Raw genomic sequence first — 24,589 nt, 5'->3', positions numbered from 1 at the left:
TTGGGTGTATTTGTGGGAACCATATATATACACATAAGAAATATATGTGTGTGTGTGTATATATCTGTATATATACACAAATATATGTCAGTGTATATATTCATTCATTAATTAGGTAGGAAATGTGTTAATTCTTTTTTCCCCATTAGTCACTAGAATAAGCAATTTGCAAAATCACAGTTAAACTTCATGTGAAAACAATGGAATTAAATTTTAATAGAGACTAATCCTTAAATATTGCAGCTTATAAGCTTGCAGTTAATTTTGCCGTGCAAAATCAGAAGTTCTTTTAAATCACATGAATTCTGAAGAGTCAAAAGCTCACCTCACCATTCTAATATGCATATTCCTCTGTCGGTGTAGAATACTCTCAACCTGTAATTTTGTGTTAGTAGTGAATATCGGTTTCTGTCTTTCCCATGACTTGTGCAACATGATGGTAACCTTCAGTAACCCTTATAAAAGCTAGTCTTCTGCATAGATAAGAATTGGTCCATCCACTGAATACTACCTCCTGTAGAAATAAAATTTCAGACCAAAGTAGTGCCAGATGGGTTGTACGTAGAGACGTTTGTCTGGTAAATTAAATCATTAATTTGCCACATAATTCTAGATGAGGCATACTATGTAATAATTGTTTAAAATGAAAGTCTTGTGTATTTCAGATATGATTTGAATCATTTAATTTTTTTTATATCATAAAAATAGTGGCGTTTGTATTTGTAGTCTGATTCATAATTTCTGAGGTGTCAGGAGCTGTCTTTGAGAACAGCCTAACAAATGTAACATGCTACATGGCCACAGTTATAAAGGCGTGCATATTCAGCGAAGATAGATCTAGGACAAATACAACGGCAGAAACAAACCAGTCAAGACTTGGAATAAAACTCCAAATGTCTTATCTCAGAATCTGCAAGGAGGTTCTTGCAAGCAAGTGTAAAAAGTTTTAAATTCTTTTTCTTTTTAAAAGTTTGTCAGTTTAACCTGTCTACCTTTCCCACCTACCCCAATAAATATCCATATAGATCAGAAGATCCAGGGCATGAGATCAAAATGTTAATCTTCTCCAGATGTCTGCTCAAAATCTTTAGTTTTTAATTGAGAAGATCTATAATACTTGAAGTTTCTTCACATGTTAAGACTTCCCATTATTGTTTGTTTAAAAAATTAATGGAGCAAATTAAAATCTAGAATGAAAAAATGCGATTTACAAAAGGTCTGTACGTTCTAGCCTGACTTTTGCAGTTCCAGTACATGTTTTGTTACAAACAAACTTGCTTTCTTTGTGTTTCACAAAGTGCTTAATTGATGCTTCTATTTATAGGCTCATGCTGCTTGCTACATAATTGTCACACCAGAATGTACTTTTGGAAGATTAAGGAATATGATTCTTCCTCCAAGCTGCGTGCAATTATTTTCTCGCAACTTCAGCAAACTGCATTGTTTTCGAATATCAGAAAATTTGCAAGCAGAATCAGGTAAAAGGTTTCAAAATTGAATGCAACTAATTGATGAGTGTGTTTAACTTAGTGTTATAATTTACTGGAGCGTATGATTGCTAATTTTCGCTGGCTTTTGTGACAATACTATCACTTTTTGCTAAATCAGGGCACAGGATACGAGTTCTAAATGCAGAATGAGCAACTGGAAGAGTGTTCTTTCAATAATAAGCATGCAGAAAGTAAAAACCTAAAATACAAAAACTTTTGTGGCAGATTAGTGTTATTGTTGCGATAAGCACTTGCTAATACACATTGCTTTTTATATGGCTTGTGACATATGCAAATATTTTTATTTACCTCTGACTTGGTGAGAGGGTTCTGCCCTTGTAAGATTTCTGTGCTGAAAGGAAATCATATATTTAGCAGGGTAACGTTCTGCTGCCATCTAGAGTGTATGTTTGTTTAATAGCTCTTTAGGATAAAGAGAATTCTTATGAACTACTGAAGTATTTGTTGTTTGATACTTTAATTATGTTTTTGTCAAGCTTTTCTTTTGGTACTTAACAACAATATGAAATTAAATATGAGGTAGGTAAAATACTGGTCTTGAAAGCCAAATGTTTGCAACTGCTCTTTCCTCAACCTGACAGGTTGTTCTTGAACTTTCTGCTTTGAACTTTTGATGCACACGGAGGCAGTTGTTTGCTAGAAGGAGCCATGTGTTTGCGTATGCAGAATCTATGACAGCAGTCCTGCTACAAAATAAAGTGCATGGCCCTAAGCCTACATAAGCTAGGTGTACAGAACTATAAAGGCCTGCACGGCTGGAGGGAATCTTTATGTTGCATGCTTGTTGATTGGCCTGGTTTTTTTTTTTTCAGTAAGTTATTTTTCTTTCTAATAAATTGCTCCTCAGGGGAAAGTGAGGTATAGTACATACTTGAAAGTGATGCAGTCTTTTATGCTTCCAACATAAGAAAGAGCAGAAATATGCAACCCAGATGAACTTGGTTTTGCTGGGAGATTCCTTACGAATCTTGATTCGCGTGTATTGTTAGGTATTCAACAAATTTCCCAAAAGCTTTAATGAGGGTAAAGTTGTGTTATTATTAACAAAAGTTAATCACGGACCTTTTTAACAGTCTCTTTTGGTGTATCTGTGATGTTAACCAAGTTTATCTTTTAAACAGCAGCATGTTCTTTTAGTTCATCAGACTTGGGCTTTTTTTTTTTTTCTTTAAGTCACCTCTAAATAGAATGAATACAGACCACCATGAGTGAAAGGATCTAAGGTTATAGCTGCGCCTTCTAGTCTCTTCCTTCATTTTTTTAAATGATTGAAGAGAAAGATTTCAATGTCAGGACATACGGTACATGCTAACTGCACCAGTTTGTTTTACACTCATTCACATTTCATGAAGTAACAATGTTTTTTTGCATTCCTTTAATAGAAATGCGTATCTTGTACTTTGAATTGAAAGAATGCAATGAAGATCAGTCATTAGCTGATCTAATCTGGTCAGGGACAGACTGAAGGGGTAGGGGAGATACTCCTGTGCTCTTCTGAAATAATGCTATGTGGATGGCTTGGTCAGTTGTTGGTATGCCCTCAGAGACCTGGTCATCCCAAGCCTAATGCTGAATCAAATGGTGAGAGAGGAGCTGTGGTCTTCGTTCACCTGAATGCATCTCTGCTGGTTCCTTTCCATTACTTTTCAGTGTGGGGACTATCAGGTAGGATCTGGAATGATGTGTCTCCCCAGAGTGCAAATGTAAATGAGAATATTCTCTCTATTTGACTACAGAAACTGCCTCTTCTTTGAGAGTAGGGGGAAGCACACACACAAGCAACTCATACAAGATGAGGGCTTTTTGAAGAAGGAGGAAAGAGCATAATATCATAATGGTATCATGTGCTGGGACAAGAGGAGAAAGGGCATGTAATACAATGTGAACTTCCATTTGAAATTTAAGTTTCAAACATGCCATTCCATGCCTGTCATTCAGAGCTCTTGTCTTAGCATATTTCAAAGGAACTCTTAGAACTTTACTTGAACAGTCTCAGGATGCTGTTTGTGGTACTTTCCCTAGTATCCAGACTGAGTGAGAAAGAATCATAAAAGAAAGAGGCCAGTACCTTTTCATCTAAGCTTAGTAAGAGGGGAATATTGGAAGCAACAATGAATTATTTTATTTCTTATTTTTGTATTAACTTTTTTTTTTGATTTGATTTTGCCTGAAGCGATTTTTTTTTATATTTGAAAAATATAATACAAAAGCATTATTATTGATCTTTTTTGCAGTCTATTGAAGCATTACCTAAATGTTCAGTAGGATACCTGGTCTCCAGTTTAAGACTCCTGTTAACTACCCCTCTTTGTTTCTTGTAAGGTTTTTCTCCATTAGGATTCTGACTTCCCTAATACGTTTTTTGATCTGAAGATCTTAGGGCTTTAATTTTTTTTCTTTCTTTGTTCCTCAGTTTCATGTGCCTTCTCCCTCACATGCAAGACATAGTTTTTATAAAGTTGTAGCCTGGCTTATGGCTTTTGGGAGCTTTGTCTGCATCCCAGTCAAGACTGACTGACAATTTCGGTGGGTGGGAGTATGAATATAATGATATAATCTGTACGTTGGGTTGGCTTTTGTGGCACACTGCTGCTGGCCTTAGAGAAGAAAAATATCTCATTTTTTGGATTTGCACTGGTCTTCCTTTATGGATCTGATCATTGGGAATGATAATGTTGTCAGGATGTTGTCTTTACAGAAGCAAATTTAAATGTTAGTAGCTTTTCTTTTCATCTTTTCTGAGTTTTATATGTGATTGTACATGCTCTGTTATCAGCTGACGTTAATTTATAGCTTTTAGTGAGAGATATGAGCTGCCTTAAGAGGTCACTTCTGGAGTGCAGTAATTTCTTTCTCTTCATTTGTCTGCAAATCTGTTTTTCATTTATGGAAATTATGTGCGTAATACCCATACTTTTTACTGGAAAGCTGCTACTGCACTAGCAATAGATTTGAAATTTATTCATGGAAACCGTGTATAATTTGGTAATAGGCAGACATCACAACTTGAGAAAGGGATTAAATGCACTGGGTCATGATATTAAAGTTGATAGTGGAAGCTTTTCATGAATGCCTTCACCATAGTTATGTGAAAATGCAGTGTTGTTTTTCTTAACAATTTTATACTATGGATTTTTATTCTAAAATAGCTAGAAGAAAATGTGGCTCTTTTGTCTGACTAGAATTTTTTTGTGTTACTCTTCCGTGGAAACCATCCTTACACAGCAACTACTTTTTTTTTTTAAGGTTAGATAAAAAAGAATGTTTCCTTAAAATCTTTTTTTTCCACAGATGAAGATGATGATGTTGATGGGTCAACACAGGTGTCAGCAAAAGATGTCCAAATTTCAACAGATTCAAGTAAGTAGAATTTTAGTAAGTATTAAGTGGTGAATATTCCCATTCCAGTCTTTACTCATATAATCTTAGCTTTACCTTATTAAAAACAAAACAAAACAAAACCATTAAATGGCCATTCTTCTAGTGCTAGATATTAGTTTGGGGTCCAAAATTTGGGTTCAGCAGATATCCAGGGTCTTACCAGCTCATCTCTATTTTCTACTGGTAAATTGCCATGAATGACAATCTGTTCATTACCCGGTCAAATCAATCGGAAAAGTAAGATTTTCCAAACTTCCTTTCTGCTGGTCAGTACTTTAGCACTAAATTACATTGGAAAAGAGCATGCTGCATAAATCTCAACTAGCCATTTCTCTCAACATGGTAATTGAAGAAAGAAAGAATGGTGTTAAAAATCCATACATAGCAACCAAGTTAAAGGGCAGACAGCATATCATATCAAAGCCTTTTTCCTTTGAGATAACTGTATCCAAATTGTACTGAAGACACCAGCTGAATTTTTGGTTTTCATCAGGCATAACAGAAATGAATGCATTCCGTTGTGTCAGGATTGATCCAGGCTGGCAGCAACTTATGCAGTTAAATTCTCATACTTGTGGATCTTTCCAGGATTGGTATTAGCCAAACTTATTTTTCAGAAGATGAAGCTGACTGGAACTTGGGGGCATTCCATTCGCTATATTCTTACTAGTAACTAGAAAAAAATGGTACTTGCTACCTAATGTATCTGCATGGATTGCTGTAAAAACAGAAATTCCAAATCAAGACATGATTTATTTTTTTTTAGTCTAAAGTTCTTATAAAATCAATAGGCTAATTTTGAAAATGTTGCTTGGATTAAAAAAAAAGTCTAAGTCAGTTAACTGAGTTATGGAAGTGATCTCAAGTGTGCTCTTATTTCACTTTTAAAAATTTGAAGCTGGAATCTCTTGATGACTAATAAAGAAGTTATGATGCACAACCACACTCCCTTATTATGGGACCAAACTCTGATTAACTGCATTTTATCTATGAGCCTTCAGCGTTCTCTTGTGTTTTAAGTGACATAAGTGGTTGAATGTCAAGACTGTTGTTCTTTGCCATCTAAGGTTATTTCTCTTACTCATGACTGTCAATGGGAACAAACTAAGTATCTAGACGTTTGTTCAAAACTACTAGTACAGGACAATTCAGCTTTAGACAACCTTCCCAAAAGAAGGAAAAAAACGTGAAAATTGGGAACCCAATATAATCTTGAATATGTCCTTTTTTCATGTACAACATCCCTCTGTGGACTGGAGAAAGCAGCAATAGATGGTACATTTTCAAGACAAATGTAAGGAATCGTTATTCATGTTTTAAATAGAGAAGAAATTGCTTCTTCTTAATACATTTTCACAAACCAGATGTCAGTGTGTAGTCTCGTGTCTTTGCTACGATTAGAAAGCTCATTAGGTAGGGAATGATTCTCTCTCTTTAAAAACAAAGCATTCAGGAAAAAAAAAAAAAAAGGTTGAAATGTTTGAAAGCTTTCATTTAGTTGTGTTAGAGGTCTCCAAAGCTGGTACCCAGCAGAGGTAAGGCTGCTGTGGCTCCATGTTCCCAGGTCCAGCCACGAGCTATACCCAGGTAAGCCAGCATACACCTGCATGTGCAGACACCCACGTGTACACATGCATTTGAAACAACTACGTATGTACACATACGTATGGACACTCAGATCAACATCAGGCACGCTTGGTGCTCAGCCTGTTTTTCTCTTCGGCTGAGCAGGGTGAAGATCTGTTAGTGGGGATATGTATATTTGTGTGAGTGTACACATGCATGTATGTGTGGGAATACATATATTACGTACATATGGGTATACGCATACACGTGTGTGTGTGTGTTTAGGTATCTGTGTACATGCATATATGCACACATACATACACACAAACTCCAGGTCTCTCAGTGGACCCCCAGACCACTAATCAAGTAGTTTCTCTAGCAGCCAGCCTGGTTGTCCTGGTCCCTCCAGTAGTCATCACCTCCAGGTGCCTCACCCACAGAAAAACATGCGCACATGGCTCCCAGGCCACTCACCATGCAGGCACGTAAGTCCAGCTAGAGGTTTGCTGGTGCTTGCACACCCACTGTCCGGTTTTTTGCACTGTGGACATGCGGGTCACAGTGACCTGCAGTCCCACTCCATTTGCTATATTCAGAGACCCATATGTACACATGCAGAACAGTGTAACACACCCAGCAAAAGTTAGAAACAGCCTTTAATGAGAAGACAGGACAGTATGTGCTGATCAGGTGCAGGGTGTGAAGTGCACCAACCTGCAACCTCCATGTATGACCAGCCCCTTTTACGTCCCTATCCCTCTATTTTCACATACCTATTCCTCCCCATGTCACCTTTGGTTCTTAATATTCCCCTAAATACCGCGTAACAGCTCTTGTACAATCCCAGAGTGCTATTCCCATGCATCCCATAAAGATCTCCACACCCCTAAGCAGTGACCTCCTTGGTCAGTGAGGTGACACCCACATTGCTTCCCCTGCAGACTGACCTGGTGGGTGCCACTCCTGGCCTGTGGGACTGATGTCCCTTGTATCAGGGCAACACAGGGCTTCTCTGACAAAGTTATTGGGCCTCACCGGCCTGCCATTGTGCTTCTGTGCTACTCTGTGTGTAGGGATAACCTATCGAGTTAAACATCACAGAGGTGTGGGAGTTGTGTGCCGGGCGTCTTCTACCTGTTTCTAGAAAATACGTGATAGTTGTTGCATAATGTGGATCAAGAGTTAGCCATTCGTTAGCCTCTGTGTGTTGACTCTGTATTTGCCATAGCTTTAGGGATGTTACCATGCTCTCCTTCAGGAGTGTCTGAACTGAATTATGTTCTGCAATGCTGTAGTTTTTCTTAATTCCAGCTCTCCACATTTTACAGATACCTGTTTTTCAAAAACTTTGGAAAGAAGTCTAAACAGATTGAATAGTATTGGCCTGTACAGGCATGCTTTTTTCCTTAGGCAAGAAACCAGTAAGAAAGGGTGCAAAGTCTTTAGATTAATACTAGAATAAAATTTTGAATTGGTGGCCTGCATTCCCCTTTGTTTCTTAGCTCTTGTAGTAGGATTGTTGCGTGAAAAGTTAGAAGACATAAATACTAAATTTCAGAACTTAAATACATTAAGTCAGGCGTAAAACTTAGCCTACTGAGATACCGAAGCCAAAAGCATAAAAGGACCGTAAAAACAAGCCTACACTTTGAAGTGATCAGTTTAACAGATGTAGAGATTTGCTGAAAAAACTTGTGAGCAGGTTTGAAAAAGGACTGTAAATCCTTGTGCCTGGGAGCATGAGCCAGCTTCCAAGAGCTTGTCTACAGAGTGAACAATTAACTTGAGGAGAACTGAATGTTACAGGAGTAGTAAGATAAACATTATGTGGATGCTCTTATTAGTGTAGTTAGTCGTATTGCTTGGGGAAAGAGTTCAGCCCAAAGTCCATTTTCAAACTAAAGTAATTGTGTCGGTCATTATGTGAAAGTGTAACTGATAAAACTGCTCTGTATTGACAGATCTCGGGTAGCTGGGATAAGGGAAGGGATTAAAAGTGCTTCTCGGAGGTGAATTTGAAAAGTGTGCATTGTCTGTCCTTTCTGAGGTGGGATGTTGAATTTGCTTTCAACCAGCACAGATCCCTCTTGGTTTCCTGGAAACAGAATTCATTGGTCTCAGCTAAGAGGCAACCGCAAATGTGTTCTATCAGACCAGAGAAGTCAAAAGGGCAAATGTAAAAATCACAGAATCACAGCATATCCCAGGTTGGAAGGGACCCACAAGGGTCATCAAGTAAAAATCATTCCTCTTATTTCATAGCAATGTGAAGACATAGTGGATAAATAAAACCAACAACCTTGATTTGTTGTATACATGCAACAAATGAATCCCCGAGGAGCTATCTCAGTAACTCCTGAAATAAAATAAAAATGAGTCATTGCAGACTCTTACTTGAGTGTCGATATTCAGGGATCTGGGAACGTGAAGAGACATCAGATTCTACCCTAATTGCTTGCCAGTAATCAATAAAAGATGGCTACTTGGCTATTATCACTTGGCTACTGTATAGTGGGGCCCAGGGAGCTCTTATTTACTTGAAAGCTTATCCATCACAGGTAGTGCTTGATGGCTGTTGTCTCTAAATGTCCTACACTTCTTTCCTCAAGATTATGTTCAGTGGTACTTCAGGAGGTATTCATTTAGTTGAATTGCAGTCATGCTGATGTCATGCTAAAATCTTTTTTCCCCAAGATAGTTTCCTTAACCTGCATTTAAAGATATTTTGAACTAGTGTCTTGAACGCTGGAAAAAGGTTGTATGTTAGCCTTTCTTGGCTGAATTGCTTTTAACTACTTGGAAAAGAAAAATAAGTGTTCTGAAAAATCATATGCTACATCTGTTTCGTTTCACTTTCCCCCTGCAGTGCATAGCCTCCTTTCTTCTCAACCCTCTTTGTCTGCGTTTTCTGACACTTGTTAGAGTCTACTACTATTTCACTTATCAATGAATTGTGTTGTATTTTTCTTTTTCTAAATTGTCCATCATTGATATCCCATCTCCCACTTTCCTTCCTTCTCCAGTAACGTTTACTCCCTAGTGTTGCTGCCTGTTTGGTTTGGTTCAGTTCCTTCTCAATCATCTTGTCCCTCTCTTGCTCAATGCATCCCTTTTCCTCTCACCCTTAATGTCTCATGCTAATAGGTGGTCAAAACATTTCCTACTCTAGATACATTTTTCAGGAAAGTCAAGCACCTTTTCTTAACCTACTTACTGTAAATGTAATTTTACAATGTAAAAATGTTTTCTGGCAAATATCTTTAAGAGGGATGATTGAAACATCTCTCTGAGGTTTTCTGGCATCGTTGCCAGAAGGGTATGGAGACATATTAGCTAATACTATTAGCCAGTGTTAATTTATTCCATGTCTTCAGAGAATAAGACAAGACTTAGCAGATTAATAATTTAACCATAGATTTCTAAGAATGACATGGAGATCTATGTTTTTTGAGAGTTTTTTCCTGTGATTTTGCATTCTCTCTGCTTTAATATTTTGCTAGTCTTGATGCTTGGGTATAGTTTCTCCATAGCAGCCCACTGGAAATGTGTGCAAATGCATTTCAGTAGGTGTATTGAGGGCTCAGGGTACTTTCTGGCTGCACATGTGTTGTTGCCCAGGGATGCAACCCACTTGGCAATGTGAAGGTGAAGGGCATACTCCTGACCTGGGAGTCTCTCTGCCATGTGGATGGCTTTCAGCACCCTCTGACTGCGTGTCAACCATCTGCTCCAGTGAGTGCACATCCTCCACAGGAGAAAAGAGGAGAGAAAGCTGAGCACTAAATGTGAGAGGCACCCATCAAGACAAAACCCTCTCGCCAGGAGGTTTCAAAGGAAACTGGCTCAGGGAATAGGGGGCTACAGTATTGTCAGCAAACATGTTTTTCACAGCATGTCTGTCCACAGCCCATGTTCTGCTAGCTAATGCTCTGCTCAGGTAGCTTACTGTAGAGGTCTGGGAGCCTGTGTTCCTTGAGTCTTTTCCTTCAATTCTGGGGAAGTGAGATATAACATTCTTTCATTAGGTATACCTAAGTTACTGGCTTAATGCTTGGTTATGTCTTGTCCCAAATCTGCTGACAGTGTGGAGGAAACCTTCACTGTAATTCTGCGGGTAGGAATACATCATTTTCAGGAAAGAGCAAAGACAGCATATGTGGCATGTATGGGTTTTTCCTCTAAAAATATATAGCTGAACTTACTGCTTACAGATAACTACGCAGGTTGCATGTTCCTCTAAAAGGTGGTTTAAATGGATTTGGAGCCCTAAATCTAGAGTGGGAAACAGATAAAACCAGAAAAGGTTTTGTTACATACAGCAGATGCTTGCAGAAGTTCTAAAATTCTCCCTGGAGGGGATTGGTGAACAAACATGGCTGCCAGCATAGTTTTGTGCTCCAAAACTGTCTTGGAACTAGTAATATCTGACCTGATCGTGAAAACCTCTTAAGGGAAATGACAAACCTGTAAATGGCTCTCCTGGAAGAGGAGAATCCAGAGGAAGAAAGAACTTGGGACTTCCACAAGAGTCTTCTAAAGACTAATAAAAGCAAAGAAAATACACAATTCTTACCTGTTTTACTGCTGCCTTGAAGACTGTGGTAATACTGAAATAAAGCAAAATCTGCCAGTCTAGAGTTCTGTAGTTTGAAGTAGCTCTGAGTATAAAAGGAGAGCAGAAAGCCTGTGAATAACACAAGTTTTCTTTGGAAGGATTGTTCTCTGTAAGCAGCATAGCTAGAATTTATTTCTTTTAAGGTTAAACTCCAACATATGTTTGGTGTAGGCCTCTATTTTTCTTGAACAACAAAAACTCTGTCTACTTCGTTTCATCCTCTCTGCCACAAACCACACACAAACCTTTTCAGAAGCAGTGTCCTGTATATGGGGATTTTTTAGGTCAAAGTACAGGAATCATTAAATGCTATTTATCTTTTTCCCAGGAAAACCTGGTATCTTAGCCTCTTAAGTCGTTTCATAATTTGGTAGTCTATGTCTGTAGTTGACGTTTTTGTAGTTGCCTTCACCTTGAAAAGTGTAATCATGAAGAGCAGGTTCTTTTTTTTCAACTCAGAGTCCTGTGATGAGTGTACTGGTTTTGGCTGCGATGGAGATAATTTTCTATTTTCCATAGTGAGTGGCTCTGAGGTACTAAGCTGCCTACTGGGGCTAACCCATAAGAATAAGAAAATAATAATAATAATAATGTTTTTTCAAGGGAAGTCCCAATATTGTGTAGTCTGGCGCAATAGGAAAAGATAAAAGTTCTAAAGGAGAGGCATTCTGAAGTGAAATATCAATATTTGTAAAACAGGCAATAACTCCTTGAAATAGAAAAATTTGTTGTATGCATCCTTTGCATGTTACCAAGACTTTTTATGTACTATAAAACATGAGAGGTAGACCTCACTTCTATAACTTGATCATTCTCTAATATTCAAAAATTGGAGCAGGAGAGAGAAAGAGCTTTAACTTTAAAAGTTATTATAGTTGAGCTTCTTTTCAGAGGTTAGTTCAACATATCAGACTGAGAGAAGACACACCTTTAACTTTCATGTTGTGGATGCACACTTGAATTAGTCAGGAAGTGTTTTCCCAGGTGACTAGCTGTGGTCAAATAACTGGCTGTTTAGCTTTCTGTTAGTCTGTTCGCAGAAGCTCAGGTGCAAGAAAGCCAACTTTCATCAAGTTATAGTACAAGGGACTCCACTAAGGATGACAGTGACAAAAGAAGTTGAATATGACTTTTCACTTTATAAATTGAAGTTGCTTTGTGTGATAGGTAACCAAATTACCTTATGGAAAGCAAGACTGAGCATAGTGTATGTTTGGCTAAGGAATGCACTTGAGATCCACATTCTTCTTTGCAAAATGGTTTGAGTCAATCTAACCCTATGAAACATTTGTCTGATCTTAAGTGGAGAGCTCATAAAAAATCTTCAGATAAAATTGCTAAGGATTCTTTCAGGACAGCTAGCGTCTAACAAGCAGTCTACAAAGGCAGTTCGAATGAAAACAAGTACTAAAATTTGGATGAATGTTTTTTATTCTCAGATGTTTGTCTGTCCTCTGGATTGCTAGAGAAAACAGTAGAGATCTTGATAATGTTATGAAAGTTTGTACTCGGAACATTGGTTGTGCTTCAGTAACATGTGTTTGCTGTCTTTTCTCAAATCATATTAGCCCAAGAGAAGGTCACCCAGAACACAATGTCTTTTGGTTACAATTTGTTCACGCTGCAGTCACCATGGAGATACCTCTGACAGAAATCTGTTCCTAAAAGAATTTCACTTTTTCTGACAGTAGTCCAGCAGGGTTTAAAGGAGAGGATCACATTTTGACTATTAAAAGGTTGTGAACGTCTGCTATTGTCTCAGTGTGATGGCAATAGACTGTCAAAGGTAGTTTGGAAGTGTGATTTGATCATACTTAAATGTGCCTCATATTGAGGCTTAAAAAAAAAATCAGTGAAGAGGTTAAATGCTATCAACCCCCCATATCACGGGGAGGGTACTCCATTGTACAGGCCTACAGCTGGACTTCATGCTTCTGTAGATAACCCATTGAGACCAGTAGTACATCCAGTTTTCAGTCCTCCTCTCTCTCCACTTCCTAGTCTGTACTTCATCCGTTTGTCTATGAGGTTATGGGAAGCAGTGTCAAAAGCCTTGCCAAAGTCAATAAAAACAATATCCAGTACTTTCTTCTCATCTACCCAGTCAGCTGTATCATCACAGAATGCTATCAGCCTGGTTAAGCGTGATTTCCCATCATAAATCTGTGCCGACTACTTGCACTCCTTAATATGTTCTAAAATTGCTTCTGGCATTACTTGTTCCATCACCTTTCTGGGAATCAAGGTCAAGCTGACCATCCTGTGGTTCCTCAAATCCTCTTTCCTCAAGATAAGGGTTAAACTTGATCTCTTCCAGTCCTCAGGAACCTCCCATGAATCTCCTTGGTCTTTGACAGATAATCTAGAGTGGCCTTGAAACAACACCCAGCTCTCTCCGAAAGTGTCAGACGCATGGAATTCTGCATGGCCAGTTTGTTTAGGTGTTCCCTAACATAAACCTCCTCCGCTAAGGCTTCCTTGCCCTGTACTTTCCCACTGGTCTCAGGAGCCTTGGGGTGGCTGATGGCCAGTCTTACCAGTGAAAACCAAGACAAAGAAGGCAGTCAGTGCCTCAGCCTTCTTCATGTCCCTTATGACCAGGTCCTCGTTCCAAACCCTCTGCAGGCCCACATTTTCTCCAGTCATCCTTTTCCTGATGATTTTTTCTTGTCTTACGTGTCCTTCACTAGATCTATCTCCATATGGGCTTCGGCTTTCCTAACCATATCTCTGTATGGACAGTCTCTAAATTCATCCCAACACAATTCTTCATCTCTCTCTTGTGTGCTTTCTTTTCACAGCCAAGTTTTGTCAGGAGTTCCTCTTTAATCCATGCATGCTTTCTGCCACCTTTGCTCATTTTTCCTATTTTTAGGAACAGAAGGCTTGAGATCAGAGGAAGTGATCCTTGAAAACTGGCTACCCCTCCTGGACCACTCTTCTCTCCAGAACTGTATCCCATGGGATTTTTCTAAACAGATTCCTGGGCAAGCCAAAGTCCGCTCTCCTGAAGTTCTTCATTATGATACTTCCATTTGCTTTTTTCCCTTCCTTTCACTTTCAAGATCCTGAACTCTACCATCTTGTGGTCAATGTAGCCAAGGCTGTCCACAGCCTTTATATAACCAAATATTTCTTCCTGGTTTATAAGCATCAGGTCTAGCGAAACATCTCCTCACATAAGCTCATTACTTGTCTCAGGAAGGTATCATTACCCTCTGTGAGGAGCAGCACCTGCTAATGTGAGGCTTCCTGCAGGTGCTTGAAGGTGTTGCTACTTCATCTCCTGCTTCTTCCTGACCACAGGCTTTGACAACCACCACCATGTCACTCATACATTGACTGACCCACTGCTCCTAACCCACAAGCTCTTGCTGGGATGGATCACTTTTAGCCCTGCTCTGTTTTTAGGGTCTTAACATAAAATATTTCTTGTTCATGTGCAGTTTATCAGTTTGATAAGTGCTTGTTTTCACATCATTGGTACATTTCAGGTTTTTCCTGTTAGTAATGCCATAGGTTATTTTTAGCATTTTATTCCCTTGTTTCCATGTCACAGTGACTTTTAAGTTAAGCACAAATGATCAAAATGATTCTCTTAAGTTAGAATGAGTTCAGATGCAAAGGAGATTGGGTGGATTAGTTCATTTGCAGCAGAGCAAAGCAGTCCTCAAATTCCTCTTTTCAGAGAGGCCTAGTTTTTTCAGGAGAGGTCATAAAATTTCCTTAGAAGGTGAAATCGTACACTGCTTGTAGCTGGACATGAAACAACACAAAGAAGAGTTCCTTGAAATGGTGCAAACACCCATTTGTTGCAGGTGCAGTCTTTCAAATAGTCTCCCCTTTCAGTGTTTTCTGTATATCAAATTTAACCCTCATTCTTTGTGGAAATTAAGAGCATGTATCTATCACATGAAGGAATAATTGTCAGCATTCATCTTTCATGTATTCAAGAAGGATAAATTAGTGTTTGCAGTTAGAGGAACAGGGGACAATTAATATTATTTGTTTCCCAGCACAACCGGTTTGTTCAGCATCAATTAGCAATCTGTGGTGCAGGCAATAACCATCTCACAAAAATCCTTTGATTAAAAAAGCTAACGTCGTGCTCTGAGGTCAATTTGTGTTATATACTTTCCACTTTATAGCAGTGTTTGTTGAATAAATTTCTTGTGATGTTTATCGGCGCGTGTGTCGCTTTCCTGCCCCACTGTCCCTAAATGGATTAAAGGAAGAGGCAGCCAGCCTCTTCACAGAACAGAGGCTCCCAGAGCCAGAAGAGAGGCTGGGTAGCTGTGTGCCCTTGCAGCAGGCTTGTGTGTGCTCTGAGCTGTGGTCTCAGCTTGTGATGGATCTCAAATGTGCAATGACATGAACAAAGAGCAAAGTGCTATACCATAGTACTGCCCAAATCCCCCGAAAGAGTGGAGGATTGCTCCTGGAGCAGTCCCACCCATTCTTCTTCTCCTGTTAGTGGGGGGCTGCTGCTGAAACACTCATTGATCACCATTGTCACTTTTGGCCTAGTAGAGGCTGAGTTCAGAGTGCAATGGGAGACTGTAGTGGTTATTGCTTTGCTGTGCAATTAGATCATTATATTGCCTAATGAGAACATCCTTGCTCGTTTACTGTGCCATGCCTAGTGGAATTGTTAATGAAGAAAGGCCATGATAAATGGAGAAACCTGAACAGAGGGAAGTTTGAAGTCTAGCTGTTGCATTTCAAAATAATTGGAAATAAAATTAACAAGAATGAAGGTAGCAGGATTTTTTTCTTCAAGTGTGAGGGTCTTGTTTAAAAAATGCTGTCTTCAAACATAATTTTGGAAGAAGCTTTAATTCTGCAGAGTGTCTACTTAGGAAGTGACAATAAACAGTGAAACAGGAACAGGTGCATGAGACACAGCGTATCGGAGTTCCAGGTGGCTCCAGAAGGCCAGCAGGGTGTCACTGAAGTGCCCTTTCAAAGCACTTATTTGCTGCAGTGTTTCCTAAGAGTGCTTTCACAGCAGCACTAAGGTAGCCCACAATATGCTTCTTTCTGCCTGGGATTCTAGCAAGCTTTCTCCAGCCATCGCTTAGGTGTGGGGTGGTTTTGGGTTTTTTGTTTGTTTTTTTTTTTGCTCTTCCAGTTTCATCTCTCCTTTTTAATCATTATATGACAAAGGATAATTTGATAGTGTGGTTCTTCAAATCTAAATGCCAATACTATTTGATAGCAAGAGGTTTTCAGTACCTTCTGCTGTACTATGCAATATTTCTAAACTGAAAGTGAAAGATGAAACTGGACTCCAGCATGCAGCATTAACAGACTGCCTGATGAACCGGTGGTGTGTACATTACAGCTGGTCTGTGTGGTTTTCTGTTAAGCCTTCAAGCATTTTAAGTCTGCAAGTCATCAGCTCCTACCCATTTTATCACATTATGATGTCTACAGGTTTGTTTATGAGCTGTTCATAACAGCTTTATTATGAGATTACACACTGTAACAGCAAAGTGTTGTTCTTCATTTGGTGCAGCTGCTTTCTTCTAGCTTTTCTACTGTTCCTTAATTTTATCCTGTTGCCTGCACCAGGTATTTTAAAGACTTTCTTCAGAAAGATACTCTCAGAATGTGCAGTGCTTTGTGAGCTGTTCTTGAAGGTGATGGCTTGGTTTTAGTTGTTGAACTGTTCAGTAATAAAGGCAGTCTTGAATGGTGAGGATGAAGAAGTGATGAAGTAAACACTATAGTCTCATAACAAAACCTTGCATAAAGCTATGATTACTTAAAATACTCTTCGTTGTTTCCTCCATGAATGTACACCTGTTTTAAATCGACAATGACAAAACAAAAAGGTTCAGCCTCAAGGCTTGTTATGAAGAAACAAATCAGTTGGTTAAAAGTAGGTTTTTAATAGTTCCATTGTACGCTTCCTGATCAGGTAGCTTTATGATTTGAGGGGTGTGTTATTGAAATACAATAATTGTTTTCATTCAGGTAAACAAACATTAAAGATATTTGATGGGAATGATGCAGTGAAACGCAATCAATTTCGACTGATTTCAGTTCCAAGGATTGCAAAAAATGAAGAAGTTGTGGTAAGATACCTGGTGAAGGTCAATATTACAGTTTCATAAAGGGGCAAATAATTATATATTGCAATAGTCAAAAGCTTATTTGTAAAAATGTAACTGAACAACAACAAAATCTGTGAGTGGTATAAAATATTTTAATGTAATTTGACTTCATGTAGTGCTCTTATTTTAGAATATCTGTAGATATTGTGGTTTAGATATATGTAGCTTATGGGGCCCACAGTGTGTGCAGCAGAAAATGATATGTTCAGCAGTCGTTCTTTTTCCTGCTGTGACACTAAAATCTGATTTTACTGATGTGAGCAATGCTGGATAACCGGCTCCTTAGATCTTATTCCTCTTCTGTAGTTTGAAGTCCTCATTAGCAGTTTGAAGTTCATGCTGGATAGCCACCACTACTGCACTGCAATTAATCAACTTTGAAGACTGAAGCATGCAGCGCTTACCTCCATTTGATTGTGAAAGTAATTAATTATTGATTACATAATGGCCACTCTCTAGCTGTTTCAGCACTTCATCTTGGGTGGAAACATGACTCAATCCGAAACTACATGTTCTGTACAGATTTTGATTTACTGGGCTGGACATAACTGGGTAGAGACCCCATGTTGTGCAGAATGAAGCCCAGAGGGAGTATGGGGAGGTGCACAGTAGGATGGTGAGGACTCCAAGTCAATAAAGAACTTGGCACACGGGTCTGGAGAATATATTAACTCAGAATTTTGATGATTTAAACTCATAGCTCGTTAAGATTGTTACCTTGCTAGCGTGCTCAAAATCAGCAGGGATTTTGAAAATGGCTTTTAATGTTCTGTATGTCAGTGGTGTCCAAGGAAAATTGAATAAGGTGCTGAAAACACTTTTATTTAGGACTACTCCTCGTCTTTAAAGCGTGTTTCATCAGACTGCTGCATACAATACCAGGGCAGATTAGTACCACTTTTCGTAAGTGACTTAGTGGGCTGTATTCATTGCAGAGTCCGTATGTGCAAAGTTGCTGCAGGCACGGGCCAGTAATGGATGTAATATTCCCCTGACTGCTTGCATCTCCCAAGTACAGCACCTTAACTTACTCTTCACAGATGTGTGGGTTCAGGGCAGCCTTGTGGTTGAGAGGCTCACTGATTTTCAGTGTCCCCTTAGTTCAAGAAGATAATGTGTTCAGAATTGGGCATAATCAAGTGTCATCTACCAATTTCCTTTTGGAGTAAATTTTGTGTGCACTCTATGTCAGTTGTATTGGTGCTGAATTTTTACTTTTGACTTGAATTTAAAATGACTATCACTAGACAAAAATATAATGTTCAAATTACTATTTTCCATTGATAATTTTTTATGTCGTCTACTAAAATTTATTTTTACAACATTGTTGTTGTTTTTTCCCTACTGTTCTGTGCTTAAAACATGTTGTAAAGGTTGATTCTGTAAGTAGGGTATTTATCAGTGTCTGCGGCTATGCAGGTATTATTGGTATCTTTTCAAGAAAATGTTAATTTATCTTTCTGTGTTGTAGGAGGCTGCTTTGAGGGCATACTACATAAATGATGACCAGCAGGAGTATGAGCTGCAGACCTTTACGCAGCAGGCGCTGCTGTCTGATGACGTTATCAACAGGAACGATGCTGCAGAGGACAGCAACTCAGGCTCAGTATTCCGAGAATCCGTTCCTGAAGCTTGGATCATTAGAGCCAAACCAAAGGATGAAGAAGTGATCAGAATTTATCCTGCCTGGCTGAAGTGAGTGCTTTCCTCCTCTCTTACAAGGTTATCCTGCTTAGCTAGCTATCCTGCTTTGTCCTCTGTAGTTTAGCTTAGTGTGTTTCAGTCATTAAAATCTCACAAGTGTAACGGAGAATGTAGTTTTTTCTTTTGAACTAGAGGATACTTTTGTTTACTTTTCTGAATGAGCAATGCGCATATTATTCATTTCAGCATGTGGAAACCTGCTCACGGGTTTCTTAACATGCACACAACACGTGCAACTTGTGCAGTTCTATTACTGTACATTTGGCCAAAAAGATTCAACTTTATTTTAACTGTATATGTAAATAAATGAGTAAATGATGACAGATACATGTCAATTGAAAGCTTGACATTCTTGGAAGAATTATTAAATAGGAAGAATTTAGTGGGACTTCTGATATGAGAGTAGAAGTAAAATTAAAGGAAAAAAAAATCTGTTCCATTTACCACTAAGAGAATATACATTTTAAGCATACTTAGCAGTCAAAACAAGACTGTCTGATGACCTATTCATTTCTTAAAATCCATGGGATAAAATGTAAACACTTGGCCATTTTACTAATGTAACTATATTGCCAAACTTCACCAAAGACCTGGTTTTAGTTGTGTGTATAGTAAGAAACTCATTTGCAGTGCTACAGTTTTAATGACCAATTTCTTGAGAACTTGTGTCTTGTTCTTTGTCTGGTGTGGCTGAATTTGACATTAGACTCAGTGAGCATGTTTCTTCAGATAACACAATTTTCTTCCTAACTGACAGTAAATTTTCCATTTAGATAAAAAAAAAAAAAAGGGTTAGGTCAAATGATTGTCCTAAAAAAAAAAAAAAAGAAATATTTCTCTTTTCTGTCTAGGGTGGGAATGGCATACATTTCTCTACGAGTAAATAAGGAAAGCACTACACAGAGTGTGATCAAAGAAGTGCTCCCCTTACTTGGAAGGCAGGTAAACACAAGATAATACGTGTGTCCACATGCTACCTGAGTGACCCTGAAGTGGGAAGTGCATGTTTTCCTCTGTAGAAAAAATACTATCTGTCCATTTGACGTTAATATTGAGATTGTTAATTCCTGATAGTCTTTTGTGACTTCTATAAAACTTTCTGTGGTCTTGTTGGTGGACCTCGTTGCTCTGCACTGAAAGTTACCATCAGTCTTTCTGGGTCAAGCAAATTTACTTGTAAAAGCACAGTGATTCTTAGTATGCAGTGTATTTTTTCTGGTTGTATATGTCTTGAAATACTGAAAACACAGTTGTATATAAATATATTGCTTATCTTGTTGGGAAACTTCATCAGTGGCTGTTAGGACAGTCACGCTTGTCTATGCAAAGAAAAAATTGAGACTGAATGGCACCTCCATGGTTTACCATCTGCATTCCTTCCAGCCTTGTTGGAAAACGATTAGATGCATCTTGTAATCTTGTAGATACACGTTTTCTGTGGAATATGATCTCTTTTTAGTCTTCCTGTCTGTCGTATAGCTGGTGCCAAGATAGCATGACTTTTAGGAAACATGTTAGTAGAATTTTTAAGTGTGCCAAGGCACTGGCAGTCTGAATCAGACACACAGCTGTGGAGGCTTGAAACTGTAGTGCGTGCATTTTGTTCACGAGTTTGAGTTTGTGAGTAGACCAGTGGATCAGCTGTTTCCTTCCAGGGAACAGCCATGCTCACAAAGGGCAACCACCTTCTTCTGAAGTTACTTACAGGGCACTTTGAAGCATGCATGTGGCTAACTGTTTGGAGCAGGTAACTGTGGTCTTCACGTATACACTGTAGTGCATGCAGCTCGCTTTGCATCGTGGGATGGTTCTAGGGTTTGGTTTCAGACCTTTTCTTCAAGTACTAAGGAGCTTTTAACAAAACTTGGAAATTCTTGTCTGAAACATTGTCTCATCTGAAAAAAAGAAACTGTTGAACAAGAAAGCTAGGTACCATGTTTGAAAAAGGTCTTCATATCCCTGTATTTGGGAAGCTGTTTTGCAGTTGTGAGAGACTTAATTCCTTGGACCTCTTGCAGTTTCTCTAATACTGATAGTTTTTAAAGGACTTTCTCATTTGGCTGTATGAACATGCACGTATAGGAAATCTTTTTTAATATTCAGAATTTATCTATTCTAAAGATCCTCCAAATAGCTCTCATCAAATTCCAGGTAAAGCAGATGTTGGCAGTTGACAACTTTAAAACCACGCTTGCTTTTAACATCCATGCAAAGCAAGGTAATTTTTCCTTTGAATCTCAAGGCCTAAAATTAAGACTTCCTCAGTCCTGAGTGTCACATGTTTCCAGGATTGTAGTTATACTAGGAAGTGTTTGAACTTTTGGCTTTTCTTTTCTGACTACAAGGGAATTGGATGTTCCCTGTGGTATAGCAGTACAATTTGGAGAAGTAACAGTGGCACACGAGGAGGGTTTCCTTCCATCAGTGCTGGTGGAATGCCCCAGGAGGTGAGGCCTGGTGAGCCTGGTTCCTGTCTGAACTTCTCAAATATCAGGTTCATTCCCCATCCTACATGCTGGCTGTGGAAGAACACTGTGGAAATAGCCTAGCTGAGCTGTTGGTCACTGAAGGGGGGTAAAGTTAACCGTGCTTTGTGGGCATTATTTCTCCACAGAGCTGCTAGGAGACCTCTGTAATTAAGAGCACACGAGCCTGACACCACATGTGGGAAGCTGAATGTGTAAAATAAAGATCATTCCTGACTTGGGAGGAGTGGGATAGAGGAAGAACATTGGGATGGATTTTAAAATGTTTAATTTACCATGGTTTGTTTGTGCAGTGGATACCATAATATCAATGTAAACATCTGGCAAAACAGTGTATCATTTAGAAACTACATTTACACGTTCCATCTTTTGGCAGACGGAGTGCCTCCAGAATTTCAAATTGGTAGAAGTGCTTATGGGCAGTAAGCAAGGTAAGTGAAGGGGCATTGACCAAAGGCACATCTGTAAGTGATCTTCTAGCACTTTCATTTTAACTTTTTTTTAAAGGGAGGGAGGTCTTTAAAAGCTGTGGACAAATTCAGACTGTGCAAAGCAACTTCATGGTCTTTCTTTGAATAATGAGTCTGCGTGGTCCTTAATGATAGATGTGTGAAGAGTTGTGAATTTTCCCAACATTTTGGTGTGTGTGTTTTTGTTTTTGTTTGTTTTTTTTTTTTAATTTGATTGAGCCTGATAATAACTTGCACTGTTTTCAAACATGGTTAATGTTCTTTCTATCTCTAGTTCAGCGCATGGTCTTGGACAGTCAGGAACTGATTCTTAACAGACTCAAGGACATAAGAAAGGTAAACATGAAAGAGAAACATGATCTCTTTTTTATAGCAAGTTGGGAGTCCCCCTTCTTAGAGAAAAAATAGGTATTCAGTTACACCCCCAACTGGCTTATCTGTAGAGAAGCCAAGTGCTTGGACTGACGTTTGTTTCTATTTATGATACTCTCTAGGCATAGATGACATTATAGCTAAGTTCAGAACTATTTGGGATTTTGTTTCATAATATCTTTTTGCCAAATGTCATGTCATTTTTTATTATTATTATTTTGGTAGACTTCAATACGTCAGATGAATCAGACAAGATTTTACGTAGTGGAAAACAGCAAGTCCATTGTACGAGTAAATTTATTTATTGGTGGCCTTCCACCTCAGCTTTCTCCTGAAGAATACACAAATATTCTCAAGGATGAATTAGCTATCAAAAGTAAGTAAACAGGTGCACTTTGAGATCTATTCACCTGTACATAATTAAACTTAGTAGCATCTATAGCTTCTTATTGTTTCTTTCATAATGTTTTTTGATGTCTTTTGAAGAATCAGTCTCTCATCTACTCTCATGGGAGCCTTTTTGTTTATTTTAGCATGTTGGTGGCTGCACAAGAGATGTGACAGCTTATTATTCAAATGATGATGTTACAGTACTGGAGTTATATGTGACTGTACAATATATGTGACTGTACAATATTTTTAGTGGAAAAACCTTTTTAAAAGTTAACTGAGCATACCTTACACCATTCAAATTATGGCAGTGCAATCTAATTCCATATGCATGAATATTCCTTACCTTTATTAATATCTGAACTTCTTGCATGAGCTGTTTTCTATACTGTCCATGTGCTTTGTCCCAGGTCACAGAGAAATAAGAGCTATGTGTGCACGCACATATGGACAAGCAGTCAGTGAAAAGAATTTATTTTCCTTTTTCAAAGTGTAATTGATTTTTCATAATACTCTTTCAACCAACTTGTTGTATAAACAGTGTCAGGAATGTGTCATCCTTTTTGTTTCAGGAAACGAAGTATTTTTCCCAATCTTTTATGTAACTTCAAGAGGAATTAAACTAAATGCCAGGAAGGATACATAGCCACCTTTTATGAAAATCAGTTTAGCTTTTCTAACTTGCAAAGTAAACTTAGAAGAGGGAAAGTGTTAGCTGGAGGTTCTCCCTATATTTGTATAACTTTTAATATTTATTTATATTATATTTACGTAACTTTTAAAAATATTTTAAATATTTACTCTAAATGTACCCAAGGTTTTATGTGTTTATATTTTTACCCTTTGCAGCAAATGTAGTATCTGTGAGTCATGTTTATCAAGCACAAGGTAAGCAATAAGATTTTAAGTATTGCCAACAATGTCTATTTTCAAAACTACAGTCTAATACTAGAGGTTCGAAGCTCAGAGTATGTGAATCTTACTGCATAAGCAAAAAGCCATTTAGATAAAACATAACCCAATATATTTATGAAGAGCATGGGATTAGTGTTGCCTTATTAATAAAAGGTAGGCTTCATGCCACCTATACAAGAAAGTGATGATAATCTGTCAGAGAAATGAGGTTTGAAATTGCACTTCAGCTGAATAGTGCTAACACTGCAGAACTCTTAAAAGCCCTTCAAATGCTCTCTCCTCATTGTGACTCTGAAACACAAAAATTTGGTGCTGCTCTTGAACTTGGTGGGACTGTTTTGTGGTCACTGTTTCTAGCACAATACTGAGCTGGGGTTCAGTGGGTGGAAATCTGAAGAAAATCGGTATACTCATCTCTGCATTCTTCCTTTGAATCTTCTGACTGGTTTTTGAGCTGTTGCTTTGCTTTCGCTGTATGAATGGTATTTCACTGAGGACAGAGAAGCTGTAGGGCTGCTGAGAGTCACCAAAGCAGTGCCTCTGTGAAGCATTAGTGCAGTGGACAGGTGTGGGTCTGCATTTGGTACAGTTTCCAAAGAAATGCCTGAGATTTCTCTTGTATACATTCGGGTGTCCTCTTCCCCTTCCCACCCCCATCTTCCAATACAGGACCTAAACTGATTTAAAGATCTTAAAATGATTCTCAGATCAGATCCTTGTATGTAGTAATTCGTGTTGAGATATTGTCAGTGAATTGAACTACTAGATTTTTAATAATGAGATAGAATATGAAATTTGATAGTTTTGTCACTTGTATACCTTGAGAACAGCCTGTTAGGTATGATAAAGTGTATGGAAACAGATGATATTTCTGAAGTCCAAAGGAATTCTTAAATCTGTGTTAGTTTTCTGTTGAAGTTCATTATGTACTTGAGACTTTTAACAAAAATCTGGGGTGTGTTTGGGGTATGAAGAAAGGCTTAAAAACAAAGCAAAATGCCCAATTAATTCACTGACAACCAACAACCATGAGTGTTGTAGAGTAACGTTAACTGAAAGA

The 24,589-nt window shown here is 38.4% G+C and overlaps 1 protein-coding gene across 2 annotated transcripts in view; it reads left to right on the top strand.

The window, feature by feature from the left end:
• The window catches only part of DGKQ (diacylglycerol kinase theta), a 93,135-nt gene that overhangs the window by 36,883 nt on the left and 31,663 nt on the right, over positions 1 to 24,589 (top strand). For both annotated transcript variants that reach the window (XM_083816208.1, XM_083816207.1), the window contains 9 exons: positions 1,325 to 1,478; positions 4,803 to 4,871; positions 17,053 to 17,153; positions 18,664 to 18,887; positions 19,748 to 19,838; positions 21,759 to 21,813; positions 22,127 to 22,188; positions 22,450 to 22,600; positions 23,464 to 23,502. In XM_083816208.1, coding sequence (XP_083672334.1) covers positions 1,325 to 1,478; positions 4,803 to 4,871; positions 17,053 to 17,153; positions 18,664 to 18,887; positions 19,748 to 19,838; positions 21,759 to 21,813; positions 22,127 to 22,188; positions 22,450 to 22,600; positions 23,464 to 23,502 — 946 coding nt within the window. The remainder of the gene's footprint in view (positions 1 to 1,324; positions 1,479 to 4,802; positions 4,872 to 17,052; positions 17,154 to 18,663; positions 18,888 to 19,747; positions 19,839 to 21,758; positions 21,814 to 22,126; positions 22,189 to 22,449; positions 22,601 to 23,463; positions 23,503 to 24,589) is intronic.

This window comes from Anser anser (assembly GCF_964211835.1).
Source record: "Anser anser genome assembly, chromosome: Z".
In the NCBI taxonomy this organism is placed as follows: Eukaryota; Metazoa; Chordata; class Aves; order Anseriformes; family Anatidae; genus Anser; species Anser anser.
This window is presented reverse-complemented; position numbering and strand designations above follow the sequence as displayed.